Raw genomic sequence first — 27762 nt, forward strand, 5'->3', positions numbered from 1 at the left:
CAGGACTCTGGGATCATGACCTGAGCCAAAGGCAGATGCTTAACCATCTGAGCCACCCAGGCGCCCTATTTTTTTTCTTTTAAAGCTTTATTTATTTATTTTTGAGGGGGGGGGTGGAGGGGTGGAGGGAGAGGGAGAAGCAGACTCTGGGCTGGTCGTGGAGCCTGACAGAGGGCTTGATCCTACGACCCCCCGAGATCGTTATCTGAGCCCAAACCAAGAGTCGGACACTCAACCGACTGCGCCACCCAGGTGCCCTGAAGCTTTTTCTATTTTGCATATGAGAGAATGGATGGCCAGAGAGAAGCAGCAAGCTGGACTGCTGTGAAATGCAGAGTTCAGATGGAAACTCAGGCTAAGTGTCTGATCATACCACCTTCTGTCCCAGACCTGGCCAGTGTACATGACCAGGGGTCCTTGTGATGACAGGTGGGCCAAGGAGACAGGTGATGTGTCCATCCCACCAGAGCCCACAGCTGATGGAGCCTTCACGGAGACTCCCGTGGTAACCAAAGGCAAATTTCCAGTGGGATGCTGGACTCCGTGTCTCCAAGTGCTTTGCAACCAGAAGACACATTCATGAAAAGCGACCCTCAGAATAAATCAGTAACAACTGATCCAACAGGATGCTGGTGAGTTGTGACCAAGTGGGATATTTGAGCCCTGTGATCAAACAGGGGTAGCTTTCTAAGAGGGTGTCAGCTAGACCTGTGGAAACTGCCCAGCTCAGGTCAGCCACTGCAGTTTCTGTGTTTCCAAATATCTCCTGTCCTAGGGGCTTGGTGACAGTGTAGGGCAAGGAGGGAGGTGGCTTGGTTCCTCTACCTGACTCGTTCTTCTCGATGATGTCCACCACCTGCCCCACGCTGAGGCTGATCTCCGAGCTCTCCTGCTTCTGGTAGTCTGCCACCACCACATACTGCTCCAGGACCATGGGGTCCACTGAGGTCAGGTCACCCCCTATGGATATAAAACCTTATCAGATGTCACCTCTAGCCACTACCCCACACATGAAGGAGCAGGAGCCCGGGGAGTAGGGTGGGTCAGGAGAACACTTCAAAGACAGAAAGAAGCTATTATAGGATTTATCGCAAAGGTCACCTCATCTATTCATTATTTTCTTAATTTGCTCATGTAACCACCAAAATCTACCAAGTGCCTATTCAATGCAGACACTGTGTGAGCCACTGGGGATTCAGAGTTCGTCAAGATTATGGTACCTGCCCTGAAGAAGCTGACGGCCTAGTGGGAAAGTGCACTCACTCGTATCAATCTTCCCTTCCATCTATTCATCCCTCTGCCATTACTCATCCACCCGTCATCTATCCATCCATCCAAAATTCACTCATCTATGAATTCATGAAGTCACCAGTGATATTCCAGACACTCTATTAGGTGCTGGGGGGGACTAAAGTGAATGAAACAGATATGACTCCCAGTCTCAAGTAACTTCATGTAGTTGGGGAGACAGACACATGAACAGATCTATATAATCATAAGTATACAGGATAATGTAAGTATTGGTTTTTGATAGCTGCATTGCTGGAGACAACCTAGGATGCTGGACCAAGAATGATCGGGAAAGGGGATGTCACATTCAATGGGGTGGTCAGCAAGACCTCCCTAAGAAGGGGACATGAATAGGAGACATGAGAGAATGGGGAAAGAATGATGCAGGCAGACTCTCAGATAGGAAGGGGCCTGGGAGGAGGCCAGGGGGCTGAGCCCAGTGAGCGAGGAGAGCAGTCCTGTATGAGGACACACAGCTAGGCATGGGTCAGAACAGGCAGGTAAGAAGTTTGGATTTTTTTTTTAACCCTCAAGGAGAAAGCCACTAAAGGCCTTTAAGAGGGAATGACAAGTGCAGATTTACATCTTTAGAAAGATAATTCTGGCTGCCACATGGAGCGTGGATTAGAGGCTGGCAAGAAAGAAAGCAGGCAACCAGATGGAAGGTCATGGGTTTGTCAGGCAGGAGACGATGGTGGCTTTGGACCAGGGCAGTGGCAGCGGGAAGAGAAGGGCGTGGACAGGGGCTCCAGGAGAGGCTGTTTCCACAGGATGCGATGTGGACGGGGCCTTCTGGAGTTGTGAGGTCCTGGTTGAGTACTAAGACATACCTGATTAATAAAGGAAGATATCCTACAATATGGGTGATGTAAAGGGACATCTAAGTTCAGAGACTCCGAAGAGAAGGGAACAGGCCTTTGAGAGTAGCAGACTGAATGGGATGGGAGGGCAGCCTGACATTTGTGGCCACAGGGCCCTGGTTTTGTGAAAGTCCTGACTCACAGTATTCCCTCTTATTGTTTCCATAAACAACTGAAATATCCAGGAAATCCCACATTTCTGTGTCCAAACAAACCCAGTAATGGAGTGGTGTGCAAGGGCCAGCTCACCCTAGGCAATTTTGCGCACCCCTTCCCAGCTCTATCAGGTGACGCCTTGCTGGTAGCTTGAAATTGGCCACAGCGGGAGTATTTACACCATGGATACTGGCAAATGCTACAAAGCAAGGCTCTTGATCAGAAAGCTGGTTGTGAAGTTATTCACCAGCATGCCAGGGCACCCCAGCCTCTGGCATCCAGAAGCAGAACAAAAGCCCTTTGTTAGAACCATGTGCTCTGAATCTCTGATGTGGAAAACCAGAATAGGCCATTGTAGCAGGATGAAGTGTCACCGAGTCTTGGCTCTTCCCAGCTGAGGATAACGGAGGGAAACAGGAGCCAGCGAGGGGCCCAGGGCCACCCTGGGCGCAGAAAGTATGGGAACAGAGAAAGAGAGCAGAGAAGAGAGACCTCGGAGATGTAGACCGAAGGTTCGGGAGCAGGTCGGGAGGGAAGGAGCCTCGCATGAATGCCCATCACAGGCTACACATCATACATAAACTATGTCAATGCAACCATCCTGGAAGGCGGGTACAGCCACCCCCCTTTAATAGACAAGAAAAGAGAGGCTCCAAGACATCAAGTGACCTGCCTCGGGTCCCACAGCTGGATGGTGACAAAGCGGGACTTGAACCAGGTCCACCCGGCTCAGAGGCTCTCCGGTGTGGTGGGGGCACAGTGTGGGTAGGTGAGGAAAGAAAAGATGCTAGGGGAGGAAGGGTGGTCTGAGGCCCGTTTGCTTTCCTTCCCCGTGGGTCCCCACGAGCACCCCCCGGGGCCAGTCAGGCTGGGTCTGATTTCTTTGCGTCTCTTTGGGCTATCTTCTCTCCTCTTCCAGCACCTCCCCCAAGGTCAGGCTGCAGGGCTAACTTCCTCCTGGCCTCCAGCATGACAATGTACCCCAGCCAGCCCAGCCACTCGAGCCATTCGGGAGTAGCCTTCGAGCAGGCTGGATACTGCCCCTCCCGCTGCCCCCATGAGATCAGAAGCTCCTGACAGCAGAAGTGTCGACGGTGTCCTGAACCGCCAGGCACTGTGCCCACAGAGGTCCCATCACGTGAGGGAGCGGAGGCAGATGCTGGCTTGCTGGAGGCTCCTGGCCCCTGTGAGCTGGGGACAATCTCCCCAGGGGATGCAAGAGGTAGAGACCAGCGTCTATAGCTTTCATCCCAGGATACAGCCTGCCTTAGGGATCCCAACGCCAGGAATGCAGCTACCCGTCTAATCTGGCGCTCAGGTGGGCTGTCTCCAGGCAACTGTGCTTCCTTGTCTCTCAACCCGACAGAAAGAACTGGAGAGACAGGAGAAAAGCAGCCACTACACAGTCAGGTAAATTCGCAGAGATGTGCCCAGGTCTTCCCCGCACCAGGTCAGGGGGCTGGGTCAGCTGTGCTCCTGCCTGGGGGTTCTCTGCTGCCACCTGGAGGCAGGTCTGGATTCTTGCTCACCCAGCCACAGGTCTGATGCGGGTGGACCTTCTTTATAGCATCCCGTCACCTGACTCCTCTCCCCTCCTCACGGAGCCCCATGCTCTGCACCAGGGTCTGAGTGAGGATTCTTTGGGATGGTGGTGGTGGGGGAATGGCATGTGTAACTGGTCTCCATCCTGCCCCTCTGGTGTGTCCTCCATACTGCAGAGTGCTCGCTCCAAAAATGCTACTCTGACCACGCTGCTCACTGCTCAGCACCTGGTATGGCTCCCCACTGCCCTCAGGTTCTCTACAACCTGGGCTCTGCTGGCCTTTACGGTCTTGTCTTTTGGCTACCTTACCCCTGGCGTACCTATAAAACCGGAAAGCGTGAAGGTGCCTTTGCATAGGCTGTTCACAATGCTCGGGATGCCTTCTCCTCTCCCCTGCATTCACGTGGGGACCACCTAATCTTAGCCTCCTAACTGGTCTCCTGCCCCAGCCCTGACTGCCACAATCTGGTCTTGACACAGCAGCTACAGTGATCCTTTCCAAAGCTGTGTAAGATCGTGCTCCTCAAAGGTCACGACCCTGCAATGGCTCCACCTCACTCGGGAAAAGCCCAGTGGCCTACGGGGCCCCGCCCAAGCCCTCTGGTCATTTCTTCTGCACGCTCCCCAAGGTGGCACGGGTAACTGCACGGTTCAGGTTCCCGCTCCAGCGGCATCTCGCCAACGAGATCTTCTCTGACCACTTTGCTCTGCCTCACCTAGTTTTTTTTTTAAGATTCACATATGTTTAATGTATATAAAGGCAAGAAAAGGAGAGTCCCAAATTCAAGAGCAATATTCTGTATAATTTATATGGTGGGGTTGAGTGCCTCACCTAGTTTTATTTCACCACAGTGTTTAAAAAAATCACAGATTCTGTGTATTTACTTGTTTCCTTGTTGTCCGTCTTTCCACTCTAGAACATAAGCCCCATGAGTGCAGGGACTCAGTCTCCTGTTTACTGTTGGATTCCCTATCCAAAGGCTCACGGGCCCATGGTCTGTTTTGGTGCAAGGGGAATTAGGAAAGATTTTTTTTTTTAAAGTAGGCTCCACGCCCAGTGTGGAGCCCAATGTGGGGCTTGAACTCAGGACCCTGAAATTAAGACTTGGATGCCTAACTGACTGAGCCACCCAGGCACTCCAGGAAAGCTTTTGTATTTTTAAAGGGTTGTAAAGGAGAATGAGAGGAAGAGGAAAAATTATTATTATTATTATTATTATTATTATTATTATTATTGACAGGGCCTGTATGTGGCCTGCAAACACTGAAATATTTACTATCCGGCCCACTAGAGAAAAAGTTTGCCAACCCCTGGCTTAGAATGTGGATGGCACCTACTAGGCTCAATAAATATCCGAAGGAAAAAAAATGAATATTCTAAAACTCACCTTTAAAGGACTTCTTGCCCCAGAAATAAATTTAAATGCCTTCCTTTAAAGCACTTATAATATTTTATTTTGTTTACCATCTATTTTTTCTACCAGACTGTAAGAATACTTCTCACATCTTGTTTACCTTTGCATTCCCTAGAGGCTTAGAGCACTGTCCAGGCATACAGTAGGTACTTAATAAACATTTAATCAATAACTGTGTCTGTCTTGTTCTCTCAGCACTTAGCACAGACACTCAATGGATATTTGTGGACTGAATCAACAAAGGGAAAATTCTAGAAACTCTTCTGCTTTGCATGGCTCCAGGCCTCCTCCTAAGAGCACACAATGCTGACAGTTAAAGCAGGCACCTGTCCATCTCAGGGGCAACCAAAACGACTCCTTCTTGCCTCTAAGCAGGGACAGAGCTTTGATGGAGTCAGGGTCAAGTCTGGTTACTCGGTCCAGAAAGCTCATTGTTGCCACTCAGCCTGAACAACTGATGGTGGTACATTTGTACCACATCCAGTTTTCAGGATTCTGATCAATGGACTGATCTACTCATTTCTGCACCAACTCTCCCAACCAGGCTGCCAAGGGGGTTTGGGAGAATGAAGGGCAGTGACAATCAGAAAATCACGGACTCACTGCAAACGAGACACCAATGCAGGCAATGAGGAGGTCAGGGAGCAAGGTTTAGGACTCTGGGCTGGTGTGAGGAGATCTGCTATTGAGCCCAGGGCTCGGGGCCGCACTTCCTCCAAGACTCACTAGGGGCCACGTCTGTGTCCAACCTCTCCTTGTTCTTCTAGGACAGCAGCTTTTTACACGGAAGTTCCTGCCGTTAAGTGGTTTGGAAGAGAGTGCTTGGGGCTGCTTTCCCAGCACCAGTTCTTCTGCCTTCATTTTACCCAGAGCACTCAGTTCATGAAAACATCATTCGTTTGACCAGGATTCTCAAACTAGGCTTCAGGCCAGTTGGGCGCTAAGTGGAGACACCTACTGGTGGACAGTGATATTGCGCCCAAGCTCTATAATGCGTAGTAATAGCAATACCTGGAAGTTGACTCAGGTAGCTAAGTACTAGGAGCTGCAAGCTTGACATCTAAGTATTCCCATGTAAGGAACGTCATTCTTGTGGTCCAGCAGGAATAAGAGAACAAACAGGTCAGCAGAGAAATCTGACAGTGGAAGGGTGATTTTAATACTGAGGAAGTGCTATAAAATATTCTCAAGAGGTACAGTGCCCAAGGTACCATAGAATTTTCTAACTGGCATGTTTTCATTCATGATGACATGTCTTGAATTTTAAAGATAACTGCATGGACTGCATTTTGTCCCTCCAAAATTCATATGCTGAAGCCTTAACTCTCATAGGATGGCATTTGGAGCTGGGCCTCTGGGAGGTAATTAAGTTCAGATGAGGTCATGAGGGTGGGGCCCCCACGATGGGGACAGTGCCCTTACTAGAAGAGACACCAGAGAGTTTGTTCTTGCTCTTTCTCTGCCATAGGAGGACACCGTGAGAAGGCAGCAGTCTAGAAGCCAGGAAGAGGGCTCTTGGCAGAACCCGATGGTGTTGGCACCTTGATCTCAGACTTCCAGGCTCTGTACTTGTGAGCAAATAAGTTTCTGTTGTTTAAGCCACTCATTCAATAGTATCTTCTTTATGGCAGCCCAAGCCAGACTAATACAGTGAGTAATGATAAAGTGGGATTTTCTTTCCAGAAATTCACTATACTGCCAGTCTTGCGGAAAGAGCCAGTAAATTAGAGAATACTGAAATAAGTAAAGGGTAGAAAAATCAAGAAGAAAGATGCTCTTTAAATAATCAGATGACCTCTTAAATTTGGTGGGAGGACTTTTTCCTGCTGGATGAGCAAAAGTTGAGCCCATATTAGCCCAAGTCTGCAGGAGCCAGCCAGCTGGCCATGATTGGCAAATTTTGGAGACAAACGAGCTTTCTCCAATTCAGAGTTCTGGCACAGAAATCTCAGGGTTTGGGCTGTCAACCTTAAATCCCTTTCACAGTCAATCAAGAAGGCCAGTTCTAACACAAAGGAAGTGTTCAAAGGTCAGATAAGAAAATAAGGCTAATTCCAGCATGGGTCTTTAGCCTGAATGAAGAAAGATGCTATTTTCCATCCAGCTGAACTATAAATAAATCCATCCCCCATCATTGCAGGTGAATGATGTAATAGTCGTCACCACAAATTAGAACCTCTTCTCTTCTCCAGACCAGTCCCCTCATCAAGCCTGTTCTGACCGGACACTTTGGTTTTTGCAAACCAGAGCTGTCTCTTTCCTCTTCTCCTTTAGCCGTTCCCTCCAGGAATGTCTCTGCACACTCAAAGCCAGAAACTCTGTGACCTGCCCAAGAGTGGCTGTGCCTCTTCTCCTCTCTGTTCTTTTCTAAGAAACATATCATTATGCTCAGAGCTCAAGGACCATTTGCAGCTTTAACAGGATGCCATAGCCCCGGCCAGTACCTATTAAACCCGAAAGTGGAGCTGTAAACAGACTGGTTGGGAAAAGGAGGGCGTTCGTTCCAGACGCCAGAACTTGAGGGAAAGAGACCCAGCTCCTCCCCACTCTTCCTTGCTAGAATGGCCGGGGCCCTATAAAGCTGACCATAGGCCTTGTACCCAGGGGGCCGTAAAGGGACCAGAGCCATTGAATTTGGACAGGGATGCCCATGTGCTTTGAATTAATGGTAGCAGTATAAAGACAGCAGTAAACATGCAGCACTTAAAATATGCCAGGCATTGTTCTAAGTGCTTTGTACATATTACTATAAATCCTATAATAACCCGCCAAGATAGATTACTATTATTATCCCCATTTTACAGATGAGAGAACTGAGGGCCATGAGAGGAGGCATCCTTTTTCACATCCAGGATCTCTGCTTGGCCCCTCTTTCCCTACATCATTATCAATGCTCTCAATCTTCCCGGAGTCCTAGATGCATACAAGAACTTAGACTTCTGGAAGCTCTGAAGACCATGCTGGCTGTAGGTGTGGGGGTTGCGGGCAGGGGACTTTGCAGATATGGGGTGGGGGCAGATAATCCTGGGTTGCTGGAAGGAAAGGTCAGACTGTTGTGAATCTAAAGTAGTCAACCCCAGGCCTGCAAAGACTGAGTCATTCCTTTGTGCATACCCGAATCCTCACCTTCTCTTTCTCCATCATTGTTCTAGAGAGAAGAGCTGTGCCTTCCAGGGTGGAAAAGGGAGGCTGGAAAGGGAGGGCACTGATGCTCGGGAGAAGGGAGTGAGCGCCAGAGGTGCTGGAAAGGGTGGCCGTTACTGCCCAGAACAGTGGCCGACTAAGGGAAGCATGGAGGCTGGGCCTCCCACCTGTGCACCTCTCCTCAACCCCAGCCGCCCTTCGCTCTGTGGCAAGCTCCTGCTCACTCTTCAAGACCCAGTGTCTCTTCTTTTTTGACCCCTTCCAACACCTGGGAAGAATGCTCTCAGCTGTGAGGCACCACATTCCTCTGTCTACAGCAGAGAAGAGATATCTAACCCCCTACATCTGGTCAGGGGGTATCGGGCTCCCCTACTCCTCTGAGGCATTCTCAGGGAAAGACAGCAGGTCTTATCCAGTCTGTACCTTTTTGGTATAGGATGCAACAACCTCCAATTCTTTTTTTGGGAAACAGGCTGGAATATCAACCAATCAACCAAGCATCCATCCATCCATCCATCCATCCATCCATCCATCCATCCACCCAGTCACATGCTGTATTCCTCAGGCAGTGCCCAGGGCCTGGCGATCAGAGGTGCTCAGCAGGGGTATGTTGAACATTGAAAGAATGCAAATGCAAAATATTCTTACCAGATTTCTTTTTCCCAACATGCTCCCTGCACAGGAAAGAAGGGGGTGGGAGAGAGTAACGAGTCAGTAGGGTTACACGGTGACGTGAGTTATTCCATTAGGAAACTGAGATTCTCCATCCCACAACAACTCCAGTGAATGAACACAATCAGAGGCAGCCCCGGGGACCCAGATTCTTTCAAAAAGAAAGAATTCCTCTTATTTTTCTCCCTTTGCCCTGTAAGTGCTCTAGCACCCTGGGGACCAGCACGTCTACTCTATTTGCAGAGTAGGGGGCCCTAGGGAGGGGTTGATGTGGGGGCATGCAGTATGAAAACAACCTTAGGCCCCCATGTTGCACTGGGCCTGATGCCCACCTTGGCAGGCACAGCAGAGGCCCTGCCCCACTTCTTAGGGCTGCCCTGAGCTGTACTCATGGAGCAGAAAGCTCTCGGCGGTAAGTGTAAGCAGAACGCACGAAAACTGTGTAGAAGTCTAGATATCAGTAAATAAAACACGTCTCTCTCGCTGTGACATAGAGAACACTACTGTGGGCTAGGATTCATACAGAATAATGAGTACCGACTCCCTTGTATTTGTCAGCCACATCGGAATTTATACACACAACTGCATTACCAATACAATATTACAAATCAGGGATTACAAAATACTTATAAATAAAGCATCCCATTAGTAAAAAGGTTTCCTATATTATAAAGGGAAAAGGGAGGTGACCGGATGGTTGGGTTGAGACAGATGGTGTGGCAGTAATAACATCAGCTAATAATTACTAAGTGTTATTACCCTGTGTCATTACCCTGGCTGGGTACTTTTAGTTCACTCATTTAATACTCATAATAACCCTTGGAAATAAGTACTCTTTTAATGCCCATTTTCTAGATGAGGAAAATGAGGCCCAGAGAGGTTAGGTAACTTGCCTAAGGCCACACAGCTAGCAAGGTGCAAGCTGAACCCAGATCTACCTGATTTTTAAAAATTGAGCTATAATTCATGCACTATAAAATTCATTCTTCTAAAGTGCAGCGTTCACTGGTTTTTAGCATATTCACAAGGTTGTGTAATTATCACCACTGTCTAATTCCAGAAAATATTCATCATTCCAAAGAGAAACCCTGTACCTAGAAACAGTCACTTGCTGTTCACACTCCCCCCAACTGCTGGCAAATACTAATTTGCTATTGATGCTAACGATTTGTCTATTCTGGACATTTTATATGAATGGGATCATACAGTACGAGGCTCTTTGTGACTGGCTTCTTTCGGGTGGCATGTTTTCAAGGGCCAAGCACCTTGTACCACGGAGGAGTATTTTATTCCTTCTTATGGCTGAATAAAACCCCGTTGTGTGGGTAAACCACACTTGGCTGACATGTTCATCAGCTGAGAGGCACTGGGTTGTTTCCACATTTTTGGCTCTTATGAATCCTGCTTCTGTGAATGTGGACACGGGTTTTTGTGTGGACGTATATTTTTATTTCTCTTGGTCCTATGCTGGAACGGAATGCCAGGTCACATGGTAACTCTCGGTTTCACTTTTTGAGGAACTGCCAGGCTGTCTTCCATAGCAGCTGCACCATCTTACGAGCCCGCCTGCAGCGCACGCTGATGCCAGTTTCCTCACATCTTCGACAACACTCACTGCTCTCTGCTTTTTGGTTCTAGCCATTCCAGCGGTTGTGGTTTGGATTCACATTTCCTGATGGCTAACGATGCTGAGCAGCTTCTTCTCTTCTCTGCTTATTGGCCATTTGTGTATCTTCTTCGGAGAAATGTCAAGTTCAGTCTGATTTTCAAGTCTGGCTTTTTCACCAGCATGTAATGACCCTGTCCCTGTCATCGCGGGCATCGTGGGAGAGGGAGAGGGGGCTAAGCCAATCCCCTGAGCCTGGGGCTGCACTGCTGTGCACCTGGGAGGAGCAGCAGGGCCTGGCCCCAGTGCTGGGCTGCGCTGGTTGGTTGTGCTGTCCCCTGGCCACGCATTACCTCAGTGGGGCTAAACTTCATCGCCCCTGTGCGGGGGCGGGTGAGAGCAACAGCCGAATAATCTAGCTCACGTTTACCGGCACTTACTGGGTACAGGGTGCTGGTCAGAGTGCTGTATCTGGACCCACCTGATGAACGTTCATAATAATCCTTGAGGGTTACTCCATTTCACAGGTGGAGACACGGAGGCCCAGAGAGATGAAGCACCTCACCCAACATCAGAACCCAGGGAGCCCGGCTGGGGCCCACTCTCCTGACCAAACCCTGGCCTGGCCTGTAGGTGAAGTCTCCTTCTTAGTGGCCAGCTCCAAGACACACCCACAGAGGTCCCTCAAGGCTGCCTCTGTGTAAAGCACCATCTGCCTGAATTGCCATCAAGGCCTGTGACCTGAGCCACGGTCTGGGCTCCTTGAAGTCCTGGGCTCCTGCCTGCCATATATTCCTGCTGGTTGTCTTGCTATCCTGGCCGGAGCCGGCAGTTAGGGGCAGCGGGGGGCTCTTGGGATCAAGCAGCAGCATGTGTGGGCTCACCAGGCACATCATCTTCTCTGTGTGACATGCTTGGGATGGTCCCAAGTTTTCCTATGCATGGCAGCAAAAAAACCTTCCTTTAACAGCACCATTTGGAATCCATCTTCTGTCTCCCTAAAGACTGCTGGGAACGACCCCCAGTTTCCATCTTTAGCCCTAACTCAGGTATGAGCTTCAGGATCCTGATCAAGGGACCAGCTGTTTCGTTGCTATTTCATTACTCCCTGAACCAACAACCAAGGCCCACCTGAGACTGACTGCCTGCTGTGGCCCCAGAGCCATCCCCTGGGACTTCAGCAACCTCCCCACCTTCCTTGCATGTCAAAGCCTGGCTTAAAGACAGGAAGGCCTCACCAGGTAGGTACCTGCCATGCACCAGGCTCTCCTTTACAGGCAGGATGGTGTTTAATCCTCAGAACCAAGATGGGATCGAGGTTAGCCAAGACCACTTTACTGATGAGGAAACAGAAGCTCAGAGAAGTCAAGACACTTGTTCAAGGTCATATAGCAGGGAAGGGACAGAGAGATTGGAACCTTTTCCTTCTTTACAGGAAGCCTCTTGGAACTAGATACATATACTCCAGCAGGATGCTGTTGGCTTATCACAGCTGGTACTTTGTGCTTTCTTTGGTACAGTCTAGGCCACGTTTTATATTTTTAGCGGCTGTTCTACTTGTGTGTACGTGTGTGCGTGCACCTGTTCTCGCTCTCTGGCCCAAGAGCCTGGCTGGCACTTCTCAGCCCTTCCCGACAGGTGCTGGCTCTGGCCCCTCTGACCCCAGACCGCCCCGCACCTGTGGGCTGGTCCCCACCCCACCGCCAGCCCTGCGACTGCTCCATTACAGAGAACTCTTCTCTCTGCAGACACGCGTGGTGGTTTCCCCCACAATTAAACTTTTTTAATAAGCGCTATGTGTAGGTCAGTGTTTTGGGCTGGCAGGGCCATCGGTGCCATCAACTCCTGATGTGTAAAGCCAGCAGGCGGGTGGGAGAGTCTCTCCAGCGCGCCTGGGCTGCCGGGACCACTGGCTACGCACGGACAGGCACCTGGGAGTGTTTTCTATCTGCTGCAGGGGCTGGGGTGAACATTTTGGGACAGTGTTAGACCCTGGATGACCAGGATCAAATTCTGGCCCCGGCCCTGTCACTCACGAGCGCTGAGACCTCGAGCAGGTCTTGTCATTCATTCATTCATATCCCTCAGGGTCACGAGCACTTTCACCCTTGTGGGCAAGGCCCCACCCCAAGGGCATCTAGGCTCCTGCTTCCACCACTCTCCACGCGTGCCTCGTACGTGCAGGCGTGTAGGAGATTCCAGGAGCGACCCTAGGCCAGCTTCCTTCCCCTGTGTGGGCCACATGGAGCAAGGCCCCACAAGGGCTCAATCACGGTGGTCAAGTTGAATTTTTTACTTTGCTCTACTCCAATTCCTCTTGGGTCCGGCCTGGGAGCAGGGCTGGCCGTGAGGGCACACTCTGGGGAAGTCCACACACCAACTTACTCTTTGGGGGGATTCAGGTCCTCGGGTCTTGTCTCAAAGAACTGCAGCACCTCATCACACTGAGAGATATAGGGGGGCAGCTGGATCAGGGCCTGGAAAAGAGACACAAATGAGTCCAAAGGAAGGAAAGGGGTGTCAGGAATGCCATCAGTCAGGGCTTCTCAAACTTGGGTATGATAAGAATCACCTGGGGGGCTTGTGAAACCAGACGGCTGGGTCCCAGATTTTCTGATTCAGTAGGTCTGGGGTGGGGCCTGAGAATGTGCATATCTGACAAGTTCCCTGGTGTTGCTGCTGGTTTGGGGACCACACACACACACACAGGCGTGCACATACATGTTATGGGCATATCTGAGCAAAGAATATGTATACATTTATCTAAAACACTAAACTGGGGACTTCATGCCATGTCATTATTCTTCTATGACTTCATGTCTACTGGATCTTGAGGTTGTCTATTGCACAAACGTATCGTACTTTATTGACCCAGCTGCCTACTGGTGAACGCTAAGCTGGTTTCCAACATGCCTGCATGCGTGTCTTAACTCACAGAGCTGCAGTGTTACAGCGAGGGCACTGCTTTATGATTTGGGTAGAGGTTAGAAGTGCCCAGGTTACTGAGGGGTTGAAACATCTGGCATCTGTCACTGCCCCAGTCCATATTAATTTGCCATCCTAGCTCATCAGTTAAAGGAGCCTCAGGTGTCTGCCAGCGGGTTGGATAAGGAGTGGGTGGAGGGCACTACGGGGACTAGGCATTCGTTATGCCCGTTCATCTCCCAACAGGTATCCATTCAGTGATTCAACAGACATGATTTCTGGGCCCAGCACTGCACTGGTGTCTGTGTCCAGTATGAGAGAAGGATGGGTACATCCTGATCCTGAAAGAATATGAAACTAAGACGAAGCTCCATCATGAATAAACAGCTTAGTTTAACAGATCTTTATTTAAGCCCCTTCTGGCCCGGGTCCTGAGGATGCAGATCGCAGTGCAGGGGAGCTGCGTCATGCACACATTCTCTTACAAACTTCCGTGCAGGGAGCGCGCCTGCGCACATGCACAGATGTCAATAGCACGGGCAATTCTGCCCATCATTTCAGCCCACCAGTTCCTGCTCTGGAGGGAGGCAAGACTCTGCTCCTCTCCACAGAAGGCCTCAGTTCCTAGGTGCCTCTCATGAGCCTCCTGCAAGTGCTGAGTGAGTTGGGAGTGGAAAAAAACATGTCCTATATTTTCTAGATAACAAGCCTCTAAAAGCTCACCTCCCATTCATCCCCTGCAAAGTGGTGCTCCAACGCTGCTCCTGGCATACGATGGACTAATGGAGAGACGGATGGGGGTCTCCAGTGGTCCCTTCCTCAAGGTTTCAGGGATATTTTGACTTATTTTTCTGATTTTTAAGAAGTTTTAGGGGCGCCCGGGTGGCTCAGTTGGTTAAGTGTCTGCCTTTGGCTCAGGTCGTGATCCCAGGTTCCTGGGATTGAGCCCCGCGTGGGTCTCCCTGCTCTGCTGGGAGCCTCTTCTCCCTTTCCCTCTGCCCCTCCCCCCTGCTCATGCTCTCTCTGTCAAAATAAATAAAATCTAAAAAATAAATAAATAAATAAAAAGTTTTAATTGTGGTAAAATAACACATAAAATTTGCCATCTTAATCATTTTTTTAAGTAGGCTCCATGCCCCATGTGGGGCTCGAACTCATGACCACGAGATCAAGAGTCACCTGCTCTACAGACTGAGCCATCCAGGCACCCTATCATCTTTAGCAATTTTAAGCATACGGTTCAGTGGCATTAAGTACATTCGCCTTGTTAGGGAACCATCCCCAGAATGCTTTCTATTTTGCAAAACTGAAGCCCTGTACCTATTAAATAATTCCTCCTTCCCTCAGCTCCTGGCAACTGTTCTACCTTCTGTCTGTATGAATTTGATTACTCCAAGTACCTCATATAAGTGGAATCATACAATATTTGTCCTTTTATGCCAGGCTGCTTGTATTTAGCTAATGGCCTCAAGGTTCATCTATGCTGTAGCAGGTGCTGGAATTTCCTTCCTTTTCAAGGCTGAATAATATTCCACCCTATGGCTATGCCACATTCTTTTTTTTTTTTTTTTTTAAAGATTTTTATTTATTTGTCAGAGAGAGAGCACAAGCAGGGGGAGCAGCAGAGGGAGAGGGAGAAGCAGGCTCCTCACTGAGCAAGGAGCCTGATGTGGGACTCGATCCCAGGACCCTGGGATCACGACCTGAGCCGAAGGCAGACGCTTAACGACTGAGCCACCCAGGCGTCCCTGGCTATGTCACATCCTGTTTATTCATTCACCCACTGATGGTCTGGGTAGCTGACCCTATACGGCCTTTGAGTCCGGCTCTGACTTTAAGCCAGACCCCCAGGTTCGAGCTGTCTCATACCTAAAGTTGAAGAAGACGTGAGGTCGGTGGACTTGTTTTAGCAGGGTGATTTCCCTAGTCACTGTCCAAGCTCTTCACCCCAGAAGGGCCTGCTATTTGTGGCTCATTGATTTTACTGAAGTAGCTCCTGCTCTGCAGCAAATCCCCAGGGACTGATCTTTTCCAGGCCAGAAGCAGAGAGGCCAAGAGGGAGAGAGCAGGCGCTTCCCTCCCCTGCCTCTGGCTTCTGACGTTCTTCTCTTTCTGGTTTGGAGGATTCATTCTGCTTGGGACGAGCTGCCATCTTGGGGGCCCCTGCTGGTCTCTCTTTCCTCTGAAATCCTGCAGTTCGTACAGTTAGAACCACATAATGAAGGAGCTGATTATATGCTGGACCGTGGTGTGTCCTGGCTGCTTTGTGTGCAGAAATCTTGTGGTTGCCCCCAGACTGCAAGAACACCATTCCCTTATGTCGGCTCAGCACTCGACGGCTCCCAGAAGGCGTTCGTCTGTGTCATTCCATGCAATCCTGGGAGGGCTGGCCCATTTCGGAGATGGGGAAATGGAAGATCTGGCGAAGTAGGTAGGACTGGAGAGCCCAGGGCTGGCCGACTCCAGCTCCTCCACCCCGAACCCACAGAAGGCAGGGGTATGCAGCTGTTCCTCCTGCACCTTCCCAGAGGTCTAGATAGTGTTGGGGAGCCCCTGATGCCTGGTTGAAAGTATTCCCTGGACCAATGCCATGAGGGAGAGCAGGGTGGGCCCTGAGGTGGCCATGGCTCCACCTACGGGGGGCCTCCCGGGGTGCTCCCGCTGAAATGATCAGAGGCTCCAAAAGGACCAGTGAGGGAAGGGACAATGAGGCCCACGGAAACCTCCTGACAATGCCAAGTTCCCTTTTGGTTTTGAGCAATTCCTAGGAAGTAAAAGCCAAATCCCTAAACCATAAAATACAGCCAAGTTACTAATAAAAGGCGGCACTGAATGCTTTGATGTTTACCCCTTTCATTTTGGAAGGACGGGCTAACATAAAAACATGACCTGGGGCAGAGAAATAATTCTGCTTCTGAAATACTCCAGAATTGTCTTGTGTTCGGTCAGTAAAAACAAAGAACCACAGTTCCAGGAAAACTCAGTTCTGTCCGGGAGAGAATCCTGGCCCTTTGGATAGATGTGGCTGGTCGGTGCGGGGATGAGAGGAGAGGTGAGCAGAACGAGTCCTGTTTGCTGAGAGTCATGATAAAAGGTCAGATAGCCCCAGCTCCTGATTCTCGCTCTGGCCATGTCCCAGCACCTCTCTGAGCTTCAGTTTGCTCATCTGTAAAATGGAAATCACAAACACCCACCGTGGAAGGTTGTGCTACAGAATAAGTGAGGAAGTGGCTTTAAGATTCCCATCATACGCTAGCTGCTTGACAACATTAACTCTTTGTCTCTCGGTACTATATTAATCAAGTACAGTAGTGTAGTGGTTCCGGGAGGTGATTCTAGAGCCAGCAAGATGGCTCTGCTAAATAACAATGCCTCGCCTAGTGAGGGAGTTGGGTTTTCTCAGTTCTTTCAACCCTCTTGAACTTCAAAATGAATGCCCCAGCGAATTACCACTTTTCTCTCATTATATTTTTAAAATTTTATTTCAGTGTGATAAGAACACTCACCACGAGATCTATCCTCGTGACAAATTTTAAGTGCACAATACAGTATTATTGAGTGTTGTACCGTGGATCTCTAGAGCTTACTGTTCTTGCTTGGCCGCAACTTTGTACCCGTCGGTTAGTAACACCCCGTTTTTCTGTCCCTCCAGCCCCCAGCAACTACCATTTTGCTCTGTGATTCTGAGTCTGACTATTTCAGATCATGTAAGTGGAATCATGTAGGATTTTATCTTTCTGCGACTGGCTTATTTCACTTCGTAAAGCGTCCTTAAGGTTCATCCACATTGTGACATATTGTCGAATATCCTTTTGAAAGGCGGAATAGTATTGTTGTATGTATATACCACGTTCAGGTTGTTTCCACATCTTGGCTATCAGGAATAGTGCTGGTACCAGCATGGGAGTGCTAATCTCTCCTCCAGATCCTGACTTCAATTTCTTTGGATGTATACCCAGAAGTGGGATTGCTGGATCATATGGTAGCACTATTTTTAATTTTTTGAAGAACCTCCATACTGTTTTTCATAGGGGCTGCATTTTGCATTCCCACCAATAGTATGCAAGTGTTCCAGTTTCTCCATATCCTTACCAACACTTGTTTTTTGTTTTTGTTTTTTTATAATAGCCATCCTGACAAATGTGAGGTGATATCACATTGTGGTTTTGATTTGCATTTCCCTGATGATGAGTGACATTAAGCAGTTTTTCATATACCAGTTGGTTATTTGTGTATCTTCTTTGGAGAACTGTCTATTCAAGGCCTTAGCCATTTTTAAATCAGGTTATTAGCTTTTTTACTATTGAGATATATGGGTTCTTTATATATTTGAGATTGACCCCTTGACAGATATATGATTTGCAAATATTTTCTTCCATTTTGTAGGTTGCTTTTTTACTCTGTTGATTATTTCCTTTATTGTGCAGCTTTTTAGTTTGATGTAGTCCCACTAGTTTATTTTTATTTTTGTTGCCTCTGCTTTTGGTATCATATGCATGAAATCACTGCCAAGAGCCCTCAAATAAATCCACACATATAGGCAACTAGTCTTTGACAAAGGCACCGAGAACATATAACAGGAAAGGGACAGTCTCTTCAACAAATGGTGCTGGGAGAACAACATCCACATGCAAAAGAATGACACTGGGCCCTTATCTTACACCACACGCAAAAATCCACTCTAAATGGATTAAAGACTTAAACATAAGACCTAAAACTGGGAAATTCCTGGAAGAAAAAGCTTTTCTAACTTGTCTCTTTAAGAGCAGGACCAGGTTGGGGCACCTGGGTGGCTCAGTCAGTTGAGCATCCAACTCTTGGTTTTGGCTCAGGTCATGACCTTATGGGTCATGGGATTGAGCCCCGCGTGGGGCTCGGTGCTCAGCGGGGGATCAGCTTGAAGATTCTCTCCCTCTGCCCCTCCCCCAGCCCTCACTGGCACATGCTCTAAAATAAATAAATAAACCTTAAAAAAGAAAAAAGAAAAAGAGCAGGACCAGGTAGTTCGGGGCTTTGGGTAGACAGGCAGCAGCTGGCTAGACTTAAAGACATATCCTTTGTTGCTATTGTTTCATTGCTCTTTTATTTTTGGCAAGTTTTAGCAGTTTTATATTATGATGTATTATAAAATTTCCTCTAAAATGTGTATTTTTAAGAAGTTAAAAAAGTGAGTTAATTTTAATAATAATAATACAGGTGGTAGTATACAGTAAACATCTTGACAGGAGGTCTCAAATGGCTGGAGTCTGGTAAACACTGCTATTAGACTGCCTATCATTTAGTTCAAAATACCACAGTATGGGCAAACACACTCATGTGTGTGTCTGTCTGTGTGTGTATGTGTGTGTGTGTTAGATTTAAGCTACACCCCAATGATGGTTAGTAAAAATCTGAATCTTCATCAGAAATGAACACTTTGGCAAGTAAAGAACTCTAATCACAAGTCCTCACTCTAGAAAAGGCTATTTCATGGCTTCAGTTACCTTGACCTCTGATCAACACTGTCGCCTTTATCCACCAGCACAACAGTTGTTAGAAATGATATTCTTTACTGGTGAAATGAGGGATATTCTAGAAATATTCTCAGATACCCTGGCCCTTGCATGAAAAGAACGTGCCAAGTCCATCCTCCAAAATGGTGCCCAGGGTCTAGGATTCTGAATCCTCTGTGTTCTGTTTCTTCTAGGGGATTTAAATGTCAGACCAGGGTGGGATTAGCCGATCCTGGCACGGGGATATCATTCCATTTGTCTCGAGGAAACGTCCATGCAAAGTGGTGTCAGACTGACAGGTGGTGTTTCAATAAGCTTACAGAACAACTTGAGAGGCTGTTTAGGGAGCTGCTTGATAATAAATGCTTGTATATGTGGCAGTATTTGGCCAAGTTTTGTTTTCACTGTGTTCTTCAATGAACAGAGGTTCTTAAATTTAATGTAGTCAAATAAATCAATCTTTTAATGGCTGGTATTTCGTGTCTTTAAAAACCCCTCTATACCTAGAGATTATAAAGTTTTTTTCCCCCTATTTTTATCTTTTAAAACCTTTTATACTATTGCCTCTTACATTTAGGTCTTTAATTTCCTTGGAAATGATTACACGTATGGTGTGAGGCAGAGGTTAGTTACCATTTTTTTTTCCCCCATAAAGATCCCCACTTACTGAGGAAGCCAACCTTTCCTCAATGACCGGCAATGCTGCCTTTGTCAGTATTAAAGTGTTCAAATACACACAGGTCTGTTTCTGGCTTCTCTATTTTGTTCCAATGGTCTGCCTAATCTTGTGCCAACACCACACTATGTTAATTACTGTAACTTTATAATAGGTCTAGTAGAGCAGAAAGTTTCTTCCTAGTTGGAATTAGGTTTGGGATACCTACAGCCTTTCTCTATCTTTATCTATTGGAGACTACCAATTTCTACTAAAATAAAGCTAATAGTTATAGATTAAATTGGCTTAAGTCAGCTCACAACAATGCCAATAACAGATACTCTAATGTTAAGTAAAAGTCTGTGTAGTCTGTAAAAGATTTTGCAAACCTTGGAATAGATAGTTTCATCTCCTTCCAGGAGGGCAGTTCCCTTGAAGCCAAGCCGGGGAATTTGGCCAACCCAAACCCCAAAATATCTGCTCTGTTCTGCTTCTTATGATGCATTAATTGCACGGAGTGGTAACTTTCATGTGGCTCATCCGACATAAGCCACTTCCTCCCTATGGTGAAACCAGGTGAATTCATGATCTCTACACCATTCCAAGCATCAGCCAGATGCAGGCAGCTGCTGCTATCTCTTTTTATTTCAGGATTTTAAAAAAAGATTTATTTATTTATTTTGGGGGTAGATGGGCAGAGGGAGAGGGAGAGAGAGAGAACCTCAGGCACACTCCCCACTGAGCACGGAGTCTCGGGGCTCGATCCCACAAACCCCAAGATCACAACCTGAGCCAAAATCAAGAGTTGGATGCCCAACTGAGCCACACAGGTGCCCCTCATTTCATGATTTTAAATCTCCTTTTCCAAATCAAATATCTGGAGGTTCGTGAAGCCCTGGGTATGAGGAAAGTGTCACTCTGGGGAGAAGCTGGGTGGGCTGGGGTAAGAAGCAGGATAGCACACTTTGGGCTGAGAGACAATAGTTGCTAGGGAAGGTACCAGGTGGAAATCCCCAGCTGGCCAAGATAACCCCAGAGGTCCGAAGTTCTTGCCAGCAAGGCCTGGACAAAGGACTTTTAGGCTCTAGAGGTTTGAAAAGACACAAAGAGAAGATCTGAACTTTCCTCTGAGAGCTGGGAGGCAGTAGTAGTACCTTTGTGCCTGGGTGACCTACCCTGCCCTTCACTCCCCAATCCCTTTTTAAGGATATCCTTAGGAGAGAAAGAGAGAGAGGCCGTAAGTGGTATGTGAGGGCCAAGTCCTAAAAGGCCAGCATTCAACCATTAAATCCTCCAATACTATTGTTGTAACTAACTTTCTTGGGCCTCTGTTTCTTCGCCTACGCAATGGGAATAATAAAACCTATTTCTTAAGGTTGTTGGAGGGATGAAAGGAGGTCATGTTTGGCAAAGAGAAGACAGGAGTGATCAGGAGTGATTTTCTGCCCTTCCATGAGGTCTCTTGCCAAGACAAGGGTCATATATCCCCACACTGCCCCCCTTTACATTTTTTTAAAGATGTATTGAAGTATAACTTATGTATTATAAAATCCACCCATTTTAAGTACACAATTCAATGATATTTAGTAAATTATAGAGTTGTGCAACCAACACCACAATCTAGTTTTAGAACTTTTCCATCACCTCAAAAATTTCCCCCACCTAACGTGTGGTCCATCTCTGCCTGCACTGTCCTCAGGCCTTGGAAACCACTGATCTGCTCTCTGTCTCTATAAAGTTGCCTTTTCTGCACATTTCATGGAGATGGAATCATGCAACACGTAGCCTTTTGCATCTGGCTTTTTTTAGCATCATGTGTTTGAGAGTCATCCAAGTTGCAGCATTTATCAGGATTTCACTGTCGAAAATATTCTATTGTATGGGTATTCCACATTTTCTTTATCTATGCACCTGATGATGGACATCTGGATTGCTTCCAGTTTTTGGCTATTATGAATTAGTACTGCTACAAACACGTAGATTCAAGTCTTTGTGTGGATGTAAGTTTTCAATTCTCTGGAGTAGATACCTAAGAGTGGTCATATTTCACTTGTGGAAGAAAGTGCCAAACTATTTTCCAGAGTGGCTTCTCATCCTGTGTCCCCACCAGAGCGAGGGCTCCAGCTTCTCCATATCCTCACCAGCTCTTGGTTTTGTCTATCTTGTGGATTATAGCCATTCCAGTGGCTGTGCAGGTTTCTCATTACCTAATGATTAATGAAGCTGAACACCTTTTCATGTGCTTATTAACCATCATGCATCTTCTTGGGTGAAATTTCTATTCAAATCTTTTGTCTATTTTTATTTATTTATTTATTTTTTTACTTTTTTGTTGTTTTTATTATGCACTACATTAATACACTGCATAACCTTCTAGAAGGGGTAGGTGGGTATGACTGAGCTATTTTTCATCAATCAGGAAAATGCTTCCTTAATCGATATTCTCCAAACCCTTTGACACATAGTAACGATTAACTCCAGAGACCCGCCTACCTCTTTGCATCAAACTCCACTGATACGGATAATAGGCAACCCTTTTTTCCTGTGGATGTGCGCCGTGGCTATGCCGGGGAGGACCAAGCACACGGCCATGACGCCGATCCCCGGCAGGATCTCGAACCACATCGCAGCGCCGTTGCCAGAGCCAAACCCCTGCCTGCCCGGCCCGGTAAAGGTCTCTTTTGTCTATTTTTAAACTGGAACATCTTTATGGTTAAGTTTTAAGAGTTCTTTGTATAGATTCAATACAAGTCCCTTGTCAGAGATGATTTACAAGTATTTTCTCCTAATCTGTGACATGTCTTTTTATTTTCTTCACTGGATTTTTTTGAAGTACAGAGTTTGGAAGTTTAATGAAGTCCAACTTACCAATTTTTCTCTTTTGGTGTCATATCTAGGAACTCTCTGCCTAAATCATGGTCATAAAGATTTTCTCCTGTTTTCTTCTAGAGGTTTTATAATTTTAGCTCTTATGTTTAGGTCTGTAATCATTTTGAGTTGATTTCTGTGCAGTATGGTGTGAAGTAGGGATCCAGCTTAATTTTTTTTCCCTTTTTTTTGGTGTATGGATATCCTATTATCCCATACTGTTAAAAAGATTATCCTGTCCCTATTGAATTTCTTGGCACCACTGCTGAAAATCAATTGACCATAAATTTCACAAAAGTTTATTTCTAGGCCCTCACTTCTGTTCCACTGGTCTACGTGCCTATCCTTATGCCAGTCTTGATTACTGTAGCTTTTGTAGGAAGTTTTGAAATGGGTACTATAAGCCTCTAATTTTGTTCTTTTTTTTCATAATTGTTTTGGCTATTTTGGGTTCCTTGCATTTCTCCATACAATTTAGGATCAGCTTGTTAATTTCTACAAAAAAGCTTACTAGGAGTTTGACAGAGATTATATTGAATGTACAGATCAATTGGGGAAGAACTGCCACTTTATTTTATTTATTATTTTTTTGTTATTATTTGTTTGTCATTGGGATTAGTCTTTTTTTTTTTTTTTTTGTATTTCCAATCCTGTCCTTTGCCCATTTTCCCTGTATGGTTGTTTGTCTTTTTCACATCAATTTCTACAAATTCCACATATAACACACACACACACACACACACACACACACATGTTGTTCTCATTAAGAAATTCATCCTGACCCCCAAATTCTAATTTATTCTCCTAGATTTTTTTTAAGTTTTTATTTAAATTCCAGTTAGTATTCAGTGTAATATTAGTTTTAGTGCACAATACAGTGATATAGCACTTCCATACTTCACCTGGTGCTCATCACAGCAAGTGCACTCCTCAATCCCCATCACTATTTCACCCATCTCCCCCCCGCCCCCCCCGCCTTCGCCTCTGGAAACCATCAGTTTATTCTCTATAGTTAAGAGTCTGTTTCTTGGTTTGCCTCGCTTTTTTTCCCCTTTGCTCGTTCGTTTTGTTTCTTAAATTCCACCTATGAATGAAATCATATGGTATTTGTTTTTCTTTGACTTGTTTCACCTAGCATAATACTCTCTAGTTCTATCCATGTCATTGCAAATGGCAAGATATCATTCTTTTTTATGCCTGAGTAGTAAGAAGTGCCATTTTAACACTACTGAGTCTTCTAATCCATGAGTATGTAATGTCTCTCCATTAATTTTGAGCTGGTTTAGTTTTTCTCAACAGTGTTTTGTAGTTTCAATGTATAAACCTTGTACTTCTTTTATTCAATTTATTCCTAAGTATTTTATTCTTTTTTTTTAAAAGATTTTATTTATTAATTTGAGACACAGAGATACAGAGAGAGAGAGAGAGAGCATGAGCAGGGGCAGAGGCAAAGGCAGAGGGAGAGGGAGAAGCAGGCTCCCCACTGAGCCAGGAGCCCGATGAAGGGGTCGATCTCAGGACTCTGGGATCATGACCTGAGCCAAAGGCAGACGCTTAACCATCTGAGCCACCCAGGCGCCCCTAAGTATTTTATTCTTTTTGATGTTATTGTGAGTGGAATTATTTTCTTAATTTCATTTTTGGATTGTTCATGCTTAGTATTTAGAGGTACAACTGATTTTTTTTTTAATAAAGAAAGATTTATTTTTTATTTTTTTATTTTATTTTTTTTTTCAATGAGGCTCCATGCCCAATGTCAGGCTTGAACTTACAACCCTGAGATCAAGAGTCCCACATTCCACCGATTGAGCCAGCCAGGTGCCTCTACAGTTGATTTTTTTTTTTTAATATTTTATTTATTCATTTGAGAGAGAGAGAGAGAGAGAGCATGAGCAGGGGGAGAGGCAGAGGCAGAGGGAGAAGCAGGCTCCCCGCTGAGCCAGGAGCCCAATGCGGGGCTCGATCCCAGGACCCTGGGACCATGACCTGAGCTGAAGGCAGACGCCTAACCATCTGAGCCACCCAGGCGCCCCAACAGTTGATTTTTTATATCGATCTTGTAGCCTGTGATCTTACTAAACTTATTAGTTCTAGTATTTTTTTTTTTCTTGTGGCTCCCTTACGATTTTCTCCAACAGAATCATGTCATCTGTGAATCAAGGCAGTTTTACTTCTTCCTTTCCAAACTGTATGACTTTTATTTTCTTTTTTCCCTGTGTACACTGGCTAGAACCTCCAGGAAAATTTAGGACAGATGTGAGAGAACAAATACATTTGCTTTGTTTCCGATCTTTGCTGCTCCATTGTTAAGGCATTTCTTGTTATTCCCATCCTTCTCCAATCAGAGCTGCTAGTGATTTTAAGTTAGAGAAATAATACTAAAGGTAAGGGAACCTAGACAAAGGAAAAGCATGCTTCTTTCCCAACCACAGCCGCAAATCAAAGGAGATGTAGCCAAAAGGCAGGCCCCTTGTGATTTAGAACATTCAAGGGATTGGAAGCCAGCTGCACTGTCCAAGGACAGGGACTGAATAACTTCTGGAACATTCACACTCAGTGGAATACTTTGCATCCATTTAAAGTAGGCTCAAGAAGATGTTTTTATAGCATGGGGAAATTCTTATATCACAATATTAGAGAAAAAAGAAAGAGCAACAAAAATAACACATATGGGATGGTGTCAACACCATAAAGAAATGCATATAGAGAGAAAAACTAGAAAGGAAACATGTAGAAACCTTAATAATTGTTGCCTCTGAGGACTCATGGGTGGTTGATTTTCTGGTTTTTACATTTCTTTCAACTGCGGATTGCTCGCAATGACTATTTTGTAGCCAGAAAGGGAAAAGAAGAAAAGAAACAACCTAAAGGGAAGACATGAGACACAGGGAAGTGTTAGCATTTCTTAGACTTACCTTACAGTACTCATCAATCGGTATGAGGCGTTTGACGGCCACGTCCCGGATGTGGCTCCGTCGGAAGAGAATTTTGCCTGCAGGAGTGGAGAGCACACATGGCATTGTAAGGGGGCAATGACAAGTTCTCAGCAAACCTGGAGGGTGTGGATGTGGCTGCCTCTGGTAGGTCTGAGTGGTACCCAAATTCTGGCTTCCATTAACATCCCCTGCTGGATGTCCACAGGGCCTGGATGACCCCATGCATGGTCCTCCAAAGCCCTGTTCACAGCTCAAATGCAAGGGCTTGAGGGAGTGGGGCCCAGGAGGCAAGTTTTGGTGAGATAAGGGAGGCTGGATCAATCCTGAGAAGGAAGGGGCTCCTACCAGATGAAGAAGAAAGGCCAGATCTGATAATCGAACTCTGCAGTTCTCAGAGGGGGTGAGCAGTAGAGTGGACAACCTAACAGCTCAGCCTCCTTTCCTCTTCTGTCCTCCTACGCTTAGTCTAGTCTTCCATTCTGCAAATACTCCACACTCTTTCATTATTCTGTGCCTTTCCCTCTGTCTGGAATACTTTTCTCATCCAACCTCACCCACCATCCCAGTTGAGAAATTTTTATCTACTTCAAATGGATTAAGAGTTCCTGTCTCTTTCTGATTGCACACACTATCGATTTATATCTTCTTCTTTCCTCATGGGGAAAGTCATGGGGCTCAGAACATATAGGATTTGACTGGACCTTAATCAATTTTGTACCCTCACCACACGGCACTCATACTTGATGAATGTATAAAGGTGGATTTCACTTGCCAAGATGACAAATCCTTCCAATTGCTTCCCCAATCAGCTGTGTGTAACAGAAGGGTTCCAAGCCTTCCTGCCTCACCGAAAACTAGCTGAGAATCAATCTACTACTTGTTTGGTGATATCCTGAGCACTGGTTGTGGTACCAGATCTTCCAGTGTGATGTGTGGGCAGGTAACAGGCAAAGACAAGTATAGAAATGATGAGGGTGTCTGGAAACGTCCAAGACGCTAAAATGCTATCGGTGAGGTTTGTTTAAAGCAAATTGGTGAGTTTCTGTGAGTCTAATAGGGGAGTGGGGAGATGGTGGCCAAGTGCATGCACTGACCATTAAGACGGCTTGGCCTCACCATTCTGGACCTGTCACATAGGCAGGGGGCAGGAAAATCAGAAATAAGACACCAAGAGGGGAGCCCAGCTTATGCAGAGTGCCAGGAGTCTCCAGGGGAAGGTCAAAGAGGAGGGCATAGGGAGACCACAGCTTTTCCAACAGCAAAGTATGGAGAGCTTCTGGTCAGAGGAGGCAGGTCAAGGAGAGCAATTCGGGTCACAAGGCGGCAGGGCAAGGAGAGATCAACCAGTGCTCCAACATGGCTCTGGTGAGGCCGCCATCTCCAAAGATCAAGCTTGAGTGAGCAGGAACAGGATGGTAGGAAAGGCCCAAAGGAGGGGCCCCTGAGTGGCTCAGTCATTAACCATCTGCCTTTGGCTCAGGTCACGGTCCCAGAGTCCTGGGATGGAGCCCTCCATTGGGCTCCCTGCTCAGTAGGAAGCCTGTTCTCCCTCTCCCACTCCCCCTGCTTGTGTTTTCTCGCTGTCTCTCTGTCAAATAAATTTTAAAAATTAAAAAAAAAAAAAAGGTCCAAAGGAGTTTTCATAAGATAGAATTGAAAGGGATAATGGGAAACAGCCTATTGACTCCAAGATCTGCAATGCAAGCTGGTTAGGGAGACTTGCACCCAAAAAGCCAATGTGGTTAATCTAACACTTAACATAATCTGACCACTGGCTCTTGGGCAAAAGGTCACAATTAGGAAATTAGGTAGATATGGTCAACCTAATGGTGAAGGTTTTTTTTTTTTTTTCCTGCTTAATTTCTACCACTTAAAAAGAAAACAATAACCCACAGTGAGATAAAATACATATTCCTCATATTCTTTAATAACATGGAGTCTCCTTTGTTTATTATGGTGATCGTTTTAATTCTGCTTATGAGTCAGGCAAACTTCTGACACACCGTGTTTATTAGAAAGGAAAAATCTAAACAAAACGCATCACAGGATTCAAAGTGCTTGTCTCCAAGGGGTGGAAGACAGAGTCTTTTTGTTTTCTTCTTTGACTTTCTCCAAATTTCCTACCATAAACATGTATTGCTTCTGAAATCAGAAAGTTTTCATGCCGTTTACCATAAAAAAGCAAATTACGCAGCCAAGT

At 46.3% G+C, this 27762-nt stretch overlaps 1 protein-coding gene and 1 pseudogene across 2 annotated transcripts in view; both read right to left on the bottom strand.

Moving 5' to 3' along the window:
- Window positions 1–27762, bottom strand: part of SH3PXD2B (SH3 and PX domains 2B) — a 102223-nt gene that overhangs the window by 28240 nt on the left and 46221 nt on the right. For both annotated transcript variants that reach the window (XM_078066875.1, XM_078066874.1), the window contains exons 4-7: window positions 25542–25618; window positions 13072–13163; window positions 9057–9082; window positions 826–960 (exon numbers count right to left, since the gene is read on the bottom strand). In XM_078066875.1, the coding sequence (XP_077923001.1) occupies window positions 826–960; window positions 9057–9082; window positions 13072–13163; window positions 25542–25618 (330 nt within the window). The remainder of the gene's footprint in view (window positions 1–825; window positions 961–9056; window positions 9083–13071; window positions 13164–25541; window positions 25619–27762) is intronic.
- On the bottom strand, window positions 22163–23566 carry LOC118553334 (NADH dehydrogenase [ubiquinone] 1 alpha subcomplex subunit 1 pseudogene; annotated as a pseudogene).

Source organism: Halichoerus grypus, chromosome 2 (assembly GCF_964656455.1).
Source record: "Halichoerus grypus chromosome 2, mHalGry1.hap1.1, whole genome shotgun sequence".
NCBI lineage: Eukaryota > Metazoa > Chordata > Mammalia > Carnivora > Phocidae > Halichoerus > Halichoerus grypus.